The sequence below is a fragment of the Periplaneta americana genome, chromosome 1, assembly GCF_040183065.1.
Source record: "Periplaneta americana isolate PAMFEO1 chromosome 1, P.americana_PAMFEO1_priV1, whole genome shotgun sequence".
In the NCBI taxonomy this organism is placed as follows: Eukaryota; Metazoa; Arthropoda; class Insecta; order Blattodea; family Blattidae; genus Periplaneta; species Periplaneta americana.
The window spans coordinates 76,562,102-76,577,421 of record NC_091117.1 but is presented as its reverse complement, the minus strand read 5'-3'; the positions used below and the strand labels follow the sequence as shown (position 1 = coordinate 76,577,421).

The 15,320-nt window shown below is 35.8% G+C and overlaps 1 protein-coding gene across 2 annotated transcripts in view; it reads left to right on the top strand.

Moving 5' to 3' along the window:
- LOC138696805 (hemolymph lipopolysaccharide-binding protein-like) overlaps window positions 1-15,320 on the top strand; it is a 43,540-nt gene that overhangs the window by 21,403 nt on the left and 6,817 nt on the right. For both annotated transcript variants that reach the window (XM_069822224.1, XM_069822234.1), the window contains 2 exons: window positions 1,846-1,969; window positions 14,869-15,144. In XM_069822224.1, coding sequence (XP_069678325.1) covers window positions 1,846-1,969; window positions 14,869-15,144 — 400 coding nt within the window. The remainder of the gene's footprint in view (window positions 1-1,845; window positions 1,970-14,868; window positions 15,145-15,320) is intronic.

The following is a 15,320-nucleotide window of genomic DNA, read 5'->3' as shown; positions in this document are numbered from 1 at the left end:
TTTTTAATCAGTTTCCAGAATTTTTATGATCTCATATTGCACCACTAAATATTTTCTAAGCACCATATACCTTCCCCTTCCTTTACATGGAAGGACTGAAATATAGATCATTTTAAATATTACAGTAAATATCCATTATTATGTCCTTAAAACAATACTAGTAATACTGAAAATTAATGTTGACATTGCCATTATTCAATATTTTACATACTTATCCGGAGTGTATATGGTGATTTAATTTATTTTTTTAGAATATCGCCAAAGATGAATCATTATAATACTTTAATAAATATAGCGCTCCTCTGCCATTCATGTTTATTTCATCACGACTCATCCTTTGTAAAAGATGTTTAAAACAGTGTCTATCACCAGGCTACATCAATGTATTGCGGTACTGTTTTCGAATTTCGCGCTGCAAGCCTTCCCTTTAATGGCGGATGCTAGCCGATTCAATTTGTGACATTTTTCTTGTCTGCCACTCACGGGTATGTGTCTCTAGTAAGTATTACAAACTCTTTGAACCCAACACATAGACAGAAAGATCTAGAGACGAAATATTGCAGCAATGCACGCTATTCCTTTTCTTCAGTAACCTCAAGGGGTGAATCGCAGTTGTATCTACCTTTCCAAATTAAAGGCATGTTAGGGGAAGCATGTTAGTGCTATTGTCGTCAAACTACAAAGTACGAGAGGGAGCAGAAGAGGCATCCTTCTAATAATAATTTTAGTCTCGGAGACTTGTATAGAACAGCAGTGTGGAATTCCAGTGTGACAATACAATGAGAAGATTAGCTGGTAAGTTTCGAAGTCCTCACGTAGAAACCCTGCAAACCGTTAGCATTTCACTTATATTTTTCAGTACATATACTCAAATTTTGTAAGCTCAGAAATACCAAACTTTACGAGGCAACATTTTATAAAATGCAGTATCATGCGATTTAATATAAAATATGCAATGAAACTCTCGGAGACTTGTATAGAACAGCAGTGTGGAATTCCAGTGTGACAATACAATGAGAAGATTAGCTGGTAAGTTTCGAAGTCCTCACGTAGAAACCCTGCAAACCGTTAGCATTTCACTTATATTTTTCAGTACATATACTCAAATTTTGTAAGCTCAGAAATACCAAACTTTACGAGGCAACATTTTATAAAATGCAGTATCATGCGATTTAATATAAAATATGCAATGAAACTATAAAAATGGACGTAATATGCAATATAAACCTCAAAATATGCATTACTTACTTACTTACTTACTTACTTACTTACTTACTTACTTACTTACTGGCTTTTAAGGAACCCAGAGGTTCATTGCCGCCCTCACATAAGCCCGCCATTGGTCCCTATCCTGAGCAAGATTATTCCAGTCTCTACAATCATATCCCACCTCCCTCAAATCCATTTTAACAAAACTTAAAATCTAAAAAAAACATGCATTATGCATGAATTTACCACTAAAAAGGCCAAAACATGCAAATATTTACGGGAAAAGTGTACATATTTCGAATCACTAAGCCATGAAACGGATATTTACAAAGTTTGAGAACTGTAGCAAGCTTATATAAAAACATGCATTTGCATGGAAATCCTGTCTCTACTATTCACACTTCAGTGCATACAAACAATAATAATTGTTCTTCCTTTAACACATATCGTCAAGGAGATGTACTGCATAAAATATATATATATATATATATATATATATATATATATATATATATATATATATCAGCCAGAACTTCAATCAGAGGCAAACATGTGGCTAAAAACTAAAATTTCTATTCTCAGCACAATGACCGTAAAATGCCTCTTTCGCTGTGACTAACATAGGAATTTTTGTAGGTATCGCTACGGCATGGTATAAATGATCACGACATATGGGATTTGGATGCTGATCAGACCATTATGACCTGTGAGGATGAAGAGACCTTGCTCGTTGTGGCCACAGTTTCGGGAAAGATACCAGGTAATGCAAGTTCACAGCTCTTCATAACAAACAAGACTACAGTATGCCCTTCTCTAACCTCTCCCCTCAACATGAGCTCTTTTCAGATAGGCTATAAAAAATCGCCCTTGTTACTTTATTAAAATATCTTATACTTTCTATTCTTTTATGAACTTAAAAATATACAGAGTGGAAGTGAAATAATTCTGAAGATTTTCAAAACTAATAGCTCATGTTGTATGTAACAAAAAGTGTAGGCCTAATACCACATAGGTGGAAAGTTCATAGTTTTTTTTCAGAAAACAATGGTTTTTTTCCCTCCAAATATTTAACACACTCTTATTCGGTAACTATTGGGCGTAAGATCGTGATTTTTATTCATATCGATAGAAAATCTAATAAAGAATCTTTTATCCCTCTGGCATATTTCGATAGCGTGGATGGTTTTCGTGTAAATTTAATATAAAAACCACTAATTTGAAGCCGCTGAACAATGCAACCAGATTGAATGTTATAGCCAGAGAGGGTGGCGGGAGGCAGTTCAAGTAGTTCTAATTAAGAGCGCGTTTAATCACAAAATGTATAGTATACCCTATCGTGAATATAGATTAAATGGGTCCGTATTCTTGCTTATCAAGTAATGTATAGTCTTAATTATTAACTATGTCACATTTATTGAATTGGATTAATGTTTTCGGCAGTTTTTGCCATCATCAGATCATCACCTTTTCAAGATGAAAATACCCTATCGTCCCTTTCAATCGGCAGGACTATTTCACTTGCATCCTGTATATTAAAAGATAGAAATAAATGTCTAATGCTCTGATTCCCAAAGTAGGGGTCACAACTCCCTGGTAAACTCGTGTAAAGAACTGAGGGAGTTCGCGAGATTATTTCCAAAATAAAACAAAAACGCCTTATTAACATACATTTATTTTGGATTTCAATCAATCAGTCAATATTCCCATCATTCCTAGGTGGAACATAGGGCTCTCAGAAAGCTTCTCCATCCGACTCTATTCCTGGCCAACGCCTTAATCTCACTCCATGTCTTCCCCATCGTTTTTGCTTCTGTGAGAACAGTTCGTTTCCATGTTATCTTGGGTCTGCCAATTCCTCTGCTGCCCTGCGGATTCCAATCCAAAGCCTTCCTGGCGGGGTCATCTGGAGGTCGGCGAAGTGTATGTCCCAGCCATCCCCACTTCCTATGCCGAATTTCAAGTTCAACTGGTTTTTGTTTAGTTTTTAACCATAGGTTTTCGTTGGATATCTGGACCGGCCAGAATATTTTTAATATGTTTCTCAAACATCTATTAATAAAAACTTATAGTTGATTGATAATAGTTTTAGTTATTTTCCAGGTTTCACAGCCATATAAAAGCACGGATTTGACATTTGTGTTAAAAATTCTCAGTTTAGTATTTATTGTATAGGCAGCATTCTTCCATATAGGCTTTAGCAGCCCAAAGGCATATCTTGCCTTCTTTATTCTTACTCTCACATCGCTATCTGTACCACCATTCTGGGAGACTATACTGCCTAGATATGAGAATTCATTCACATTTTCAATTACGCTGCTGCTTAGAGTTAGAAGAATAGGTTGATTGGTACCTATGCGCAATTCTTTGGTTTTATTAATATTGATTTGAAGACCCACCTTCTGTGCTTCCTTTTCCAATTGTTGCAGTTTGGCTTTCATATCTTTAAAGGAATGAGCTAAGAGACAGATATCATCCGCATAGTCTAGATCTTCTAGTCTACCGGAGAGCCCCCAACGGATTCCTCTAGGGCAGTGTTTCTCAAACTTTTCTATCCACGGAACCCTTTTAAACCTAAAATAGAATTGTGGAACTCAGCGGAATATATATATATATATATATATATATATATATATATATATATATATATATATATTAAATTACCAAATGTACTTTTACCACTAACATTACACATTTTTATTGATGTCACATATTATACATATTTAAAAATTATAAATAATATTTTTGAACTATATATGCTGTTATTACAAAGATTAGTAATCCTGGTTTATTTTTACCACTAAAATTAAACATATTTTTAGAACTCACACGCTATACATTCTCGTATTTAAAAATATTTAACATTTCTGAAATATATTTGCTATTGTTACAAAGATTAGTAAATATATATAACAAGTATAAATGAAATTAAGTCCACTTGCATTGTTAACACTGTTTTGTAATTCACACTAAAATTCAGGTACTTAATTTTTTCAGAAAAAAAATACCTATTTGAAATAGATCAGAGGGACAAGTGTTTTTGTTGTTTACGCCTGCATATTTCTTTAATATCGGGTTTAATGTTAGAAAGCTAAAGTCTCATGTCTGGTTCTGCATCCAATCTGTTCCGGCATTTAGTTTTGATAGACGTATACACAGAAAACCCAGTTTCACATAGGTAAGTACTTACAAAAGGAAGTAGAATTGTAATAGCTTCCTTTGATTACACTGGGTACTCTTTTCTCAGGCTGTGCCAAAAATCCACCACAGGGAGATTCTTAAACTGAGGTTACAGGGATGAATCAGACGTCACTTCCAGGAATGCTTCATATCCTTCAGAAGCGAGGGAAGAAGGTTTTTTTCTTTGATATCAAATGAATTTTTGACCCACAAGTTTTGAGAATTGTTTTCACTTTCCTGTTCTGGAAAATACTGCTCTACAGTGTGGCGCATATCCTCCAAATGCTTTACAAATTTTTCATTGATTTCATCAAGTTCTCGGAGAGTTTCTTCGTTCTCCTCAAGGAAATCTTTCAAAGCAGGGAAGCTCTCAAATTCACGGCCGGCTAGACTTCTCATCCAGAACTGCAATTTTATCTTGAAAGCTCTGATTTTATTTGCTGCATTGAATATATTACCACAAAAATTGAGCTAAATATGCAAATATCAATAGCAATAGTTTGTCACTCAAACTATCGTCCAACTCGAAATGGTGATCAATGAAGAAAGCCATCACCTCAACCGTAAGTTCGAAGAGTCTACTTAAAGATTTTGCGCGAGAAAGCCATCTCACTTCTGTATAGAGAAGCAGAGATTTTTTTAAGGCTTCCCATTTCGTCACAAATAATTTTGAAGAGTCTTGAATTTAATTTTCTGGACTTGATAAAATTAACGATTTTTACTGCTTCATTAAGAACATTTTTGGGGGACAGTGGGATTTTTAATATGGCCAAAGCATGACGGTGTAAAATACAAGGACTGATTTTGCAACTGACTTTTTGCGCGATACTGCACCAGCTGTTTTCCCAACCATTGCCTTTGCACCATCCGTGCAGACATGAACACAATTGTCCCAGGGTATATGATTTCTTCAAAAGTACTCACTAACAAGTCTGAAAATTTCAGATCCTGTTGCATTAGCTGGCAGCGGTTTACGTATTAGCATATCTTCTTCAATAGCATCTTCATAATGTTAACGGACAAATACTAGTACAACTGCCAGATCTGCAACATCACTTGACTCGTCTATCTGTAGTGCAAATTAACATGATGTGAGTCGACAGTTTAATTCTTCCTTGACGTAAGCTGCCATATCTTGAATGTGTCATTTGAAAGCGGCATGAAAAATATTGTTTAGCCTCCTTCTCATTGAGCATGCACTTAACTATGTCAATCGCGCAGGGTTTTATTAATTTTTCGGCTACTGTGTGGAACTCACCTGCCTGAGCCACTCTGTAGCTTACAATGAAAGATGCCTCTGTTGCTTTTTCATTTGTACTATATTAACCCTAGCAATACCAAGCTATTTTGATGACATGCAGTACCAAGGGGGGGATATTTTGTGACCACTATAAAAATGTTTAATTTCGAGCACTTTTTAAACATTTGTTATCGGCAAATAGAATGTTCTACTATAAAAGATAAAAATTTAAATATCATTGTATATTTTCGAACAATTTACTTCAACAAAACAGTCTGGAAAATGTTACGCATTACTATCTTCACACTCGTTGTTACATATTGAACAAACCACAGTTTCCTTGTTATAGGCTACTTATACCAAACTTACAATCTACATATTGTGTGTACTATACGTATACATAAAGCAAAAAACGTTTAAATGTTGTCGTATATTTTTCAGCAAATACTTGAATGCAACAGTCCAGAAAATATCATAGAACTGGAAAATATTATGCGTCACTTTCTTCACATTAGTTCTCACACAGTGAACAGGACACAGTTTTCTTGCTTTGTTTACCACACTTACAATCAGCGAATAGTATGTACTATTATGAAAGAAAAAAATTGAAATGTCATTGTGTATGTTCCAACAAATACTTCAGTGTAACAGTCACAAAATAAATTGTAAAATGCTACACATCACTTTCTTCACACCCGTCCTCACATATTGAACAGACCATAGTTTTCGTGCTATGTTTACCACATGTGTACCTTTTAAAAACACTGCAAATGATTGTTGTCTTGCTCACTTTGTTGTACTTTTCTATTTTTGATCGGCAGTCTCTAGTACACAAATGGCATCGACCCTTACCACCATGAACTTCTTTTGCTCCACTTGTCTGCTTGATTTTCCTTTTCAGAATTCCTTCCATTGCCGAAATCACACACTTCTGCAGTCCTGTAACATTTCTTTCCCGTTCTTCAATATTGGCCTACGGAATTATGAGCTTCAATCCCAGTTCTTGTAGATAAAGTCGCCGCTGATTTGGTTTCTTCTTATTCCAGTCTGGAAAGTTCAGTATAAATGTGGTGTAGCCATTTAGAGCTGCTATATCAACAAGTGTGTAGAAAATAGACACTGGCCATCTTCTGGTAGCTCTTTTTGTTGAATATTTGCGTACCATTTGATCCACTGTGTCGACACCGCCTTTAGTGTCATTGTAGTATAGATTTATTACTGTTTTCTTCTTTGGATCAGATGGTGCACCAATTGCATCATCATAATGTTGAGTGGATAACATAAGAAGGTTCCGCTTAGGTTTTTCACGAGGGACGTATGAAACAATTGTAATTGGAACACTTCCAGTATCAGGATCACTGAACGCAAATTTGCTGGAATATAATTCTCTTCCAGAAACTTCTTTGGGTTCTTGAGGAATGTGTTTCCTATTTGCCTGCAAAGTTCCAACAAGAGTTAGCTTGTGATTGTTCCATAGATCCTCAGCCAAGTCAACAGATGTGTAGTACCTGTCTGTGGTTACATTGCGCCCGGAGTTATTTATAGGATGAACCAAACGTTTTACGACAGCTGTAGCTGAATTTGTTGCGCTGCATTCTTATTCTTCCCTGCATATGGTTCCATACTGATAACATATCTTGACTTTGAATCTGTAAGCATACGTATAAGTATGCCATACTTCCCAGGTTTATCCTTCATGAAAACTTTGAAGGGACATCTTCCACGGAATAATGAAAGCATTTCATCTACAACAGTGTGCATTCCAGCAGAATAACATTTTGGTAAAGCTGAGTTCCTTTTGTTGAATACTTCACGCATTGCGGCAAATTTATCAAACTCCCTGCGTTCATTTCGTGTGGTTTTGTCATCAAATCTTATTATTTTAGTTAGCTGCTTGAATCTAGTTCGGCTCATAGTAGCAGTATAAACAAATCTTCCAGAAATATTGGACCAAAGATCTGTAACTGCTGTCTTGCTATCACTTTCTTTGCCCATAAAGATAAGAAGCCCTATATAAGCAAGGAATTCGAGTCTACTTGTTCCTGGTACTTTCTGCCCAATCGCTTCTTCATTAGAATACTTTATAATGCTGTCTACAATTTCCGGAGTAAAGAACTTTTCAAACGACTCTATTATTGTGGCCACTTTACCTTCACTTCGTAGTCCTTCGCGTTCTTTCACAATATTCTGTGCAGTTCGTCTTGATATTCGAGGTGATTTGGAAACGTAAACTCTTCCAGTACTAGTAAAATATTTATCACTGATTTCAATTTCAGATAAGTTGTCAGGGTCATCTTCAGAATTGGATTCCACTTCATCCCCGTCCACTTCGTCACGCATGATACACTGGTCTTCAGGTTCACTCACTACTTCACCATCAACATCATCATTTTCTATTTCAGTTTCGGAATCTGTAGATTCTTCCAATAACTCTTCTGTGGTCTTTCGACTCATTGCTAGTAGACTGAACAACAAATGTAATTGTCGGAAACAAGTAGGATACATAAATATCACACCACATCAGACCAATCAGGTGTAACAAAAATAGAAAGACCAAATTTGCCCATTGTAGGGACAGTAGAAGCGTAACAAAAAAAAAAAAAAGAATAAATATGTCCATTGTTGGTGCATTACATGTGTAGTAACACAAAAGCACAAAAATTATATTGGCCATGAGTCCTGCATCATTCTTGAAATAGTTGAAATAACGTGAAACCTTGTATTATGGGTTACACCATTTACCAAGGGGGGGATATTTTTTGTCCACCTTGACATATATTCGTGTTTTGGTAAAACTATCAGTGAAAACTATTAAACAATAACACAGTAAGATAGAAAGATTCATAACTGACAATAAATAGTATTTTCGTATTTTTAATATATCAGTTAGATATTGAAAAAATAAATTTTGGATAAGGTGGACACAAAGTAACCCCCCGTTGGTATTGCTAGGGTTAAGATGGCTGAGCTAAGAAATTTTGTGAATTTAGTAACTCACGACGTTTTCTATCAAAGAAATCAATATTCTTGTCATAAAACTGAGCATGGTTTGTTTCAAAATGGCGACGTAAGTTTGAAGGTGTCATCCAATTATTAGGTAAAATTCTGCCACATATTACACATATTTAGCATCCACGAAATCCAAGGCTAAGTAACTCTCATTATGTTTACGTTTTTTAATTACAGGTTCATGTTATGTTTTTGATATTGGCTCCATCACAATTTCAGATGACGAGAAGCTATTTTGTACACCTGGTTTCATCAGACCCACATACTTGTTTAGGGATACTTGAAGTTTAGTGGCACAGTTGGATGTTGATTGTTTTAATGATCCTGTTTTAAGCCACCGATCCATGATTCGGTGTTACTCTGTATTAAAAAAGTAGAGTTATGATCGGTATCATCCTGTATTAAAAATACGATGATGTAGCTCGCAATGATCGGTCTTGCCCTCTATTTACACAATTTTGAAGAAAGGATGACAAAACTCGCACAATTTTTCTTTAAAATATTTTAGCTTTTTCGAATATTATTAAATAAACGTTGAGACACATAATTAACACATAACTTACCTTGAATTTCAAAATAATGTTCTTTCTTCTCCAAAAGAAATTTCACGTGCTTTCTTGAAGGAACGTCAAAACAACTCTGCGAAATATCCTTCACAGAACTTTCAATTAATTTCGTATACAATTTACACCTCTGCATTATTGTTGGAAAATGTGTTAGCTGCAGACACTTAAGTTATTTCAAGCGCACCTAATACACTCGGGGACAAAAAAAACCGGACACTTCTATATTTGCTTGTATTTTGTTGCCAATTATTTCAAAATGAAACAAAACCCATTTAAACAAAATAATGTTTCATTTAGCACCTTATACGACAACATTTGAAAAAAAAAAACTCTGATGAGAAAATTTACAAAAAATTACAAAGGGCGTATAACTATGGCATCGTTTGGTCTAACTGTTTTTTCATTTTATGGTGCCTTAAACATTAAAAACTCTTTTTAGTAACGGGTATTACTCCCTCTGGCTTGAATAACTGCATCCATACGTCTTGGCATGCTCTCAATTTGGTTAGCAATGTCTTCTTGAGGAATAAGTTCCCATTCTTCGCCAAGTGCTCGCCTCAACTCTTGTAACGATTCTAGTCTCGGTCGTCTATTCTTAACCCGCCGTCCCAGCATGTCTCACACGTGTTCAATTGGGTTCATGTCTGGACTCCTTGCTGGCCATGGAAGAACATGGAATCCCACTTCTTGGAGATAATCTCCGATCGCATGGGCAATATGCGGCCGTGCATTATCATGCATTAAAACAAAATTATCGCCTACAAATTTGCCAAATGGCACAACATGATCAGCCAAACATTCATTTATATACCTATCAGCTGTTAGTCTTCCATTTTCAACAATAACCAACTCTGTACGAGCATCCGTACACACTCCTGCCCAAACCATCACTCCACCACCTCCATACGGCACATTTTCGGAAATGCAACACTATGAAAATCGTTCTCCCCTCCTTCTCCAAACTCTTTCACGTCCATCAGGTGAGCACAGATTGAAACGGGACTCATCGGTGAACAGAACACAGCTCCACTGTCCATTTCTCCAATCCCTGTGATCATTTGCAAAATGCAGTCATTCAACTCGATGCATCCTGAGAAGTCTGGGACCAGTTGCAGGTCTACTTGATATCAGTCCACTTGCTTTCAACCTCCTTGTAACTGTTTTGGCCGAAATTGGGCGTCCATGCATGTTAACAAATTGCTGGGCTACACTAGTAGCTGGCAGGTTGCGCTCCCTAAGAACTCTCAACACCATATACCTGTCTTCATTTGGATTTTTAGCTCTTGGACGACCGGAACCTGGTCTTCTGGTATATTCTAGGGTCTCTCTATACCGTTTTATGGCATCATGGGTTGTGCTTCTAGCCATATTCATAACATTTGCAATGTAACGTACACTGCGTCCATCATCGTAAAGGGCTACAGCTCGAGCCACATCTTCAGGTCGCATCTTGTTTTAAGACAAATGTTACAACCCCACTTAAACTCAGAAAATGTAAAAATAAAGAAATAACGAATGATAACGATAATGAAGCACAAAATGGTTGAGACAAAATTGTTATAGCTGAGACTCCGAAAGCAAAATTGGAATATTTGGTTGTAATGGCTTGTTTATAAAACAAAAAACAATCAACAATGTATACACGTCTCCATAACAACAAATGGCTACCATAATATTGTATGAGAAGATAATGTTTTGCAAAATACCAGCAAATATTAAAGTGTCCGGTTTTTTTTGTCCCTGAGTGTATTATTATTATTATTATTATTATTATTATTATTATTATTATTATTATTATTATTATTATTATTTCAACAATGTGCATTAGTGATCGGATTGCCGTAAACGGTACCCATTGTTGTCCTGGGCTGAATAAACAGTTATAGTTCTGTTCTTATTCTTTTTCATGTTTTTATAACATTATATTTTAGAGATTAAAAAGTAAATAATTTCACATCAGGAATTGCGCGGAACCCGTAAGAGTTTCTTACGGAACCCCGAGGTTCCGGGGAATACACTTTGAGAAACTCTGCTCTAGGGAAACTTGATAGGAACTCTTCTTTCGTATAGAGTCTGCCAGATGGCATTTTGGATTTAGAAACATAAACAACGTTGATCATAATATAAGAAATCTTTCAGCAGTAATAAAGTAAACAATAGATAATTAATGTGATAAGTGTGCCTGTTTTTCAGAATGTAGCCTCTCAAATCTGGACTAAGCATTCGATACACACACAGTGATATAATTTTCCAATTCGAGATTTCTCGCTCTTGTTTTGATGGCAACCACAGACGAGAAACTAAATTTGCATGAATACGAGGTTGCAAGTGTTATCGAAAATTTAAGAGCTTCTTTTGTAAACTCGAGGTATTCTTTTGATGCAAAAGTGGTCACGCCCTGCGAAAAAAAAAAGTCCTGGGTCCAACATTCCATTAGTAGGCACATAGGCCTATTTCAGTGAGTTTTTCCTTCATTCTTTTTAATTTCAAACAGTTGAACGCAACGGATTCAGTATCAAGCTGTGACTCTCGTAATTATTTTGAGTTTCTTTCGGAAGATACTCAAAAAGCTGTTGTTTAAAAATCGTACTTCGGGTGGCGTCTACTGGTTTTGAGTGAAATTAAAGTTATTTACGATTTTACGGGTATTTGTATTTTTTTGATGGAGTCAAGAACCGGTACAGTAGTGGGGGGTTGCAAACATAAGTCTCGCCCAAAAGTGGGTTGCGCCTTCAAAAAGTTTGGGAACCACTGGTCTAATGTGATTCTGAACAGTTTTGCCTATTTACCAATTCAATGCAGTAGGACGGAATTGTCTGTGCAAATCAATGAATTTCGTTTGCGTACGAGTGATACAGACGTGCGACGTTGCCGTGCAACATAATAGCTCAAAGGTTTTTTTTTCGCTAATGAAGTTTCTCAAATGGTCGAGAATAATAAAACCACTGTTATTAAGATAGTTTTTAGTTTGTCTTGCAATTTTTGTATCTTTCTGACTCCACCGGTTCCTAAAGCAGAACCTATGTAGTTTGTAAAAAAAGCTACTAGTGACATTCTTAGCCATCTTTCTAATATGATTTGGCCATTTCTAGACATTTTCAGTCTTCACAATTAAAAGCACAAAATAATTGAACTAAGTTAGTTGAATTTTCATTAATTTAATTATGAAGTATATTACTTTAACCTTCCTCTTCCTCAATGATTCTCAGGGGAATGAGACGCATCGGGGTGATGCTGTAAATGAATGTTTATGCCATAAGATCACACACGTAGGTACATGCATCTCCATTGGCTAACTCTCAAAGCATAAACGATAACACTGATACACACACATTTATACTACCCTAGTTACAAAATTAGATCACGGTTAATCTCCTGGTCTTTTTAATCTCTCCATACAGGAAATAACATATGCAGGAGAGCGCATGTTTTTTAAATTGACGTTATAACGGTAGTATTATCTATCTACTTTGCTCCAATATATGATGCAATAGTAAGCACATTCCTTTTATGGTTAATCTCATGGTTGGAGAACAGTACCACATATGACTCGTGTATTGTCACCGTCAAAGGCCAAACCTCTACTAGCTTTTGGTTGTGATGCCGGTACTTGGGGATATCGGGCGTTTACAGCGTTTCTGTTGAATCATTTCATCATTATTTTGTATTCGAGCTGCAACTTGAAGGCAGTGATGATAAGATTTCGTTGCTATGTTTGAAAGAAACTTTGAAATCAACTAAACAACCCATCACTGATTTGGTGTTAGCTGTGAATTTTGAACAAAATATCGACAAAATTGAAAACCGGTGCCAAAATCCTTTCTCGAAGTTGGTCTCACTAGCTTTTTCTGTCTTAATCCTACCGCATTCTAACGCGGAAGTTGAGCTAGGTAAACATTCTGAAAAATATACTTAGAAACAGACTTAAAACAAATGTCCTCTCTGCTGTTCTGAGTGTAAGGTTTGGGTTGAGATGTCAAGTTTTTCGTACCAAGCTCCAGAAGAAATACCGAAGCTTGTTGGCACAAATGATGCATACAAGCGGGAAACGAGGGAGAATGTTTACAGCACTAGCAGAAGAATGAGCCAGAGGAGACGAGTCTTGTATTTTTTACTCATGCAGTGTGCTAATTCTTATGCAGGTGTTAAAAATGTATAATTTAGCCATTTCTGGGCTTTTTAGCTCGCCGGTTTAGTTTATTTTACTGAGTGACGTTTGGCAACACTGCGTCTGTATAATATAAGTTATTGGAATGTCGGTAGCAAATGAGTACGAAGTGCGCTTGGCTCTATGATATTGAGTATGGGGATACAAGATATGCACATATAAAATTGCTTGTTAATATTTTGTAATTCATGGGTTTTATAAATTATGTGAGGAGCTTGGTATCAAAGTTGGACAACTCCACTTTTTCTTCTTTTTACAGAAGGAGCGAAAAACTAGATCCTTGGAAACCAATGTCACCGTTATACGTACAATTTTTTTTTTTAACATTCTCATGGGTCATAGAAATATTTTTTCAGTCTCAAAATGTGATTAAAATTAATATTCAGGTCGAAATTTAAGTTTGAAAAGTGGATTTGTCCATCTCTGAAACTAAGTCATGGAATTGTCTGTTTTTGAAACCAAACGAAGTCATATTTAAAGTGGAGTTGTCTGTTTTTGAAACCAAATGAAGCCATACTTAAAGTGAAATTGTCTACTTTTGAATCTAAGTCTCTTCTAACTCGGTTTCAAAGCAAATTTACGTAAAACAGTAGCCGACTTATTCATTCACAAACCTATTATATAAATAATCAGCCATGTTGGATTCGCGATGCGTGATGGGAAAAGGTGGTACGAATGTAGGCTTCTCATTGGCTACTGAAGGAATTGTCCTAATTTGAAACCAAGCCACAGTGGAGTTGTCTACATTTTGAGTCTAAAGCGTACAATTAAGTGCTATTTTCGCTCTGTTCTGTCCGTTTTTGAACCTAAACAGTTCCAGAATCACATTCAGCACACAACTTCTATGAGAAACAATCAATATCTCGAAATCGCAAAAAATGGAGTTGTCTAACTTCGATACTATGCTTCTCATGACGTGACTTTTAGTTTTTAGATATTTTAATAATTTTAACTACAATAATTTTAACAGGTTAATAACTTATTTACATACATGTCAAAGTAAATTAATTAATAATAATACTTTACAAAAATATAATTATGTATGCATACTATATTTATAAGACACATGACGATGAACACTTGTTTCACTACCGGTACTTACCTACCATTCACATATTGGGTATAACTATTGTTGTCTTACTACATTCACCATGATTAAACTGAAATAGATAGGCCTATCGCACCAGCAAGTAGGCCTACCTGAAGATGCCCCCAAAAAACGGAAATGTTTTTATAAATATTTTATTTTTATATTTTTAACACGTAACAATGTATTAATGTGTGGTAATAAATACTACACTAGATAAGTCATATGATTGAAAAACTTGAATATTTTATAAACCTTTATAACCGACTATCTGAAAAACAAACTGAATTGTAAATTGTTACGCCACTTAGGTTTATGTAAACATTCACAATAAGCCATGTGCAATGCTCCGCTATCAAATTCCCATTTACATTAAATTGGTATAAATGCAAATTGTATTATCTTTCTGAAGGTGTAGCCACAAAACCACCGCCTGGATCTGGCTACGAGTTGATTCCAGGACTTGGCTACTATAAAATTCACACCAATCCCAAATTATGGGGTGAGGCGGTAGAGATCTGTTACTCAGAAGGTGCTCATCTCCTTATTTATAACTCCAACGACGAAGTGAAAGCAACGGAACATCTGTGGGCCAAACATCCGGGCAACCTGAGTGGCTGGAGAAACTCCTGGATCCATATTGGCTTTCACGACAAGTTTCAGGAGAGGAAATATGTTACAATATTTAGTAAGTTAACTATATTAATTTAGTATAAAAGTAATTTTCTGATTTGAGGATAATGTTCCTCTAGTTGAACGAGACTGAAGCTGCGTTTTCTGTGTTAGCACAGTCTAGTATATACAGTCACGAAGCTCAAAACGTAGTAAATATGCATCCATAGGTAGTTGCTAACCACTAGGATC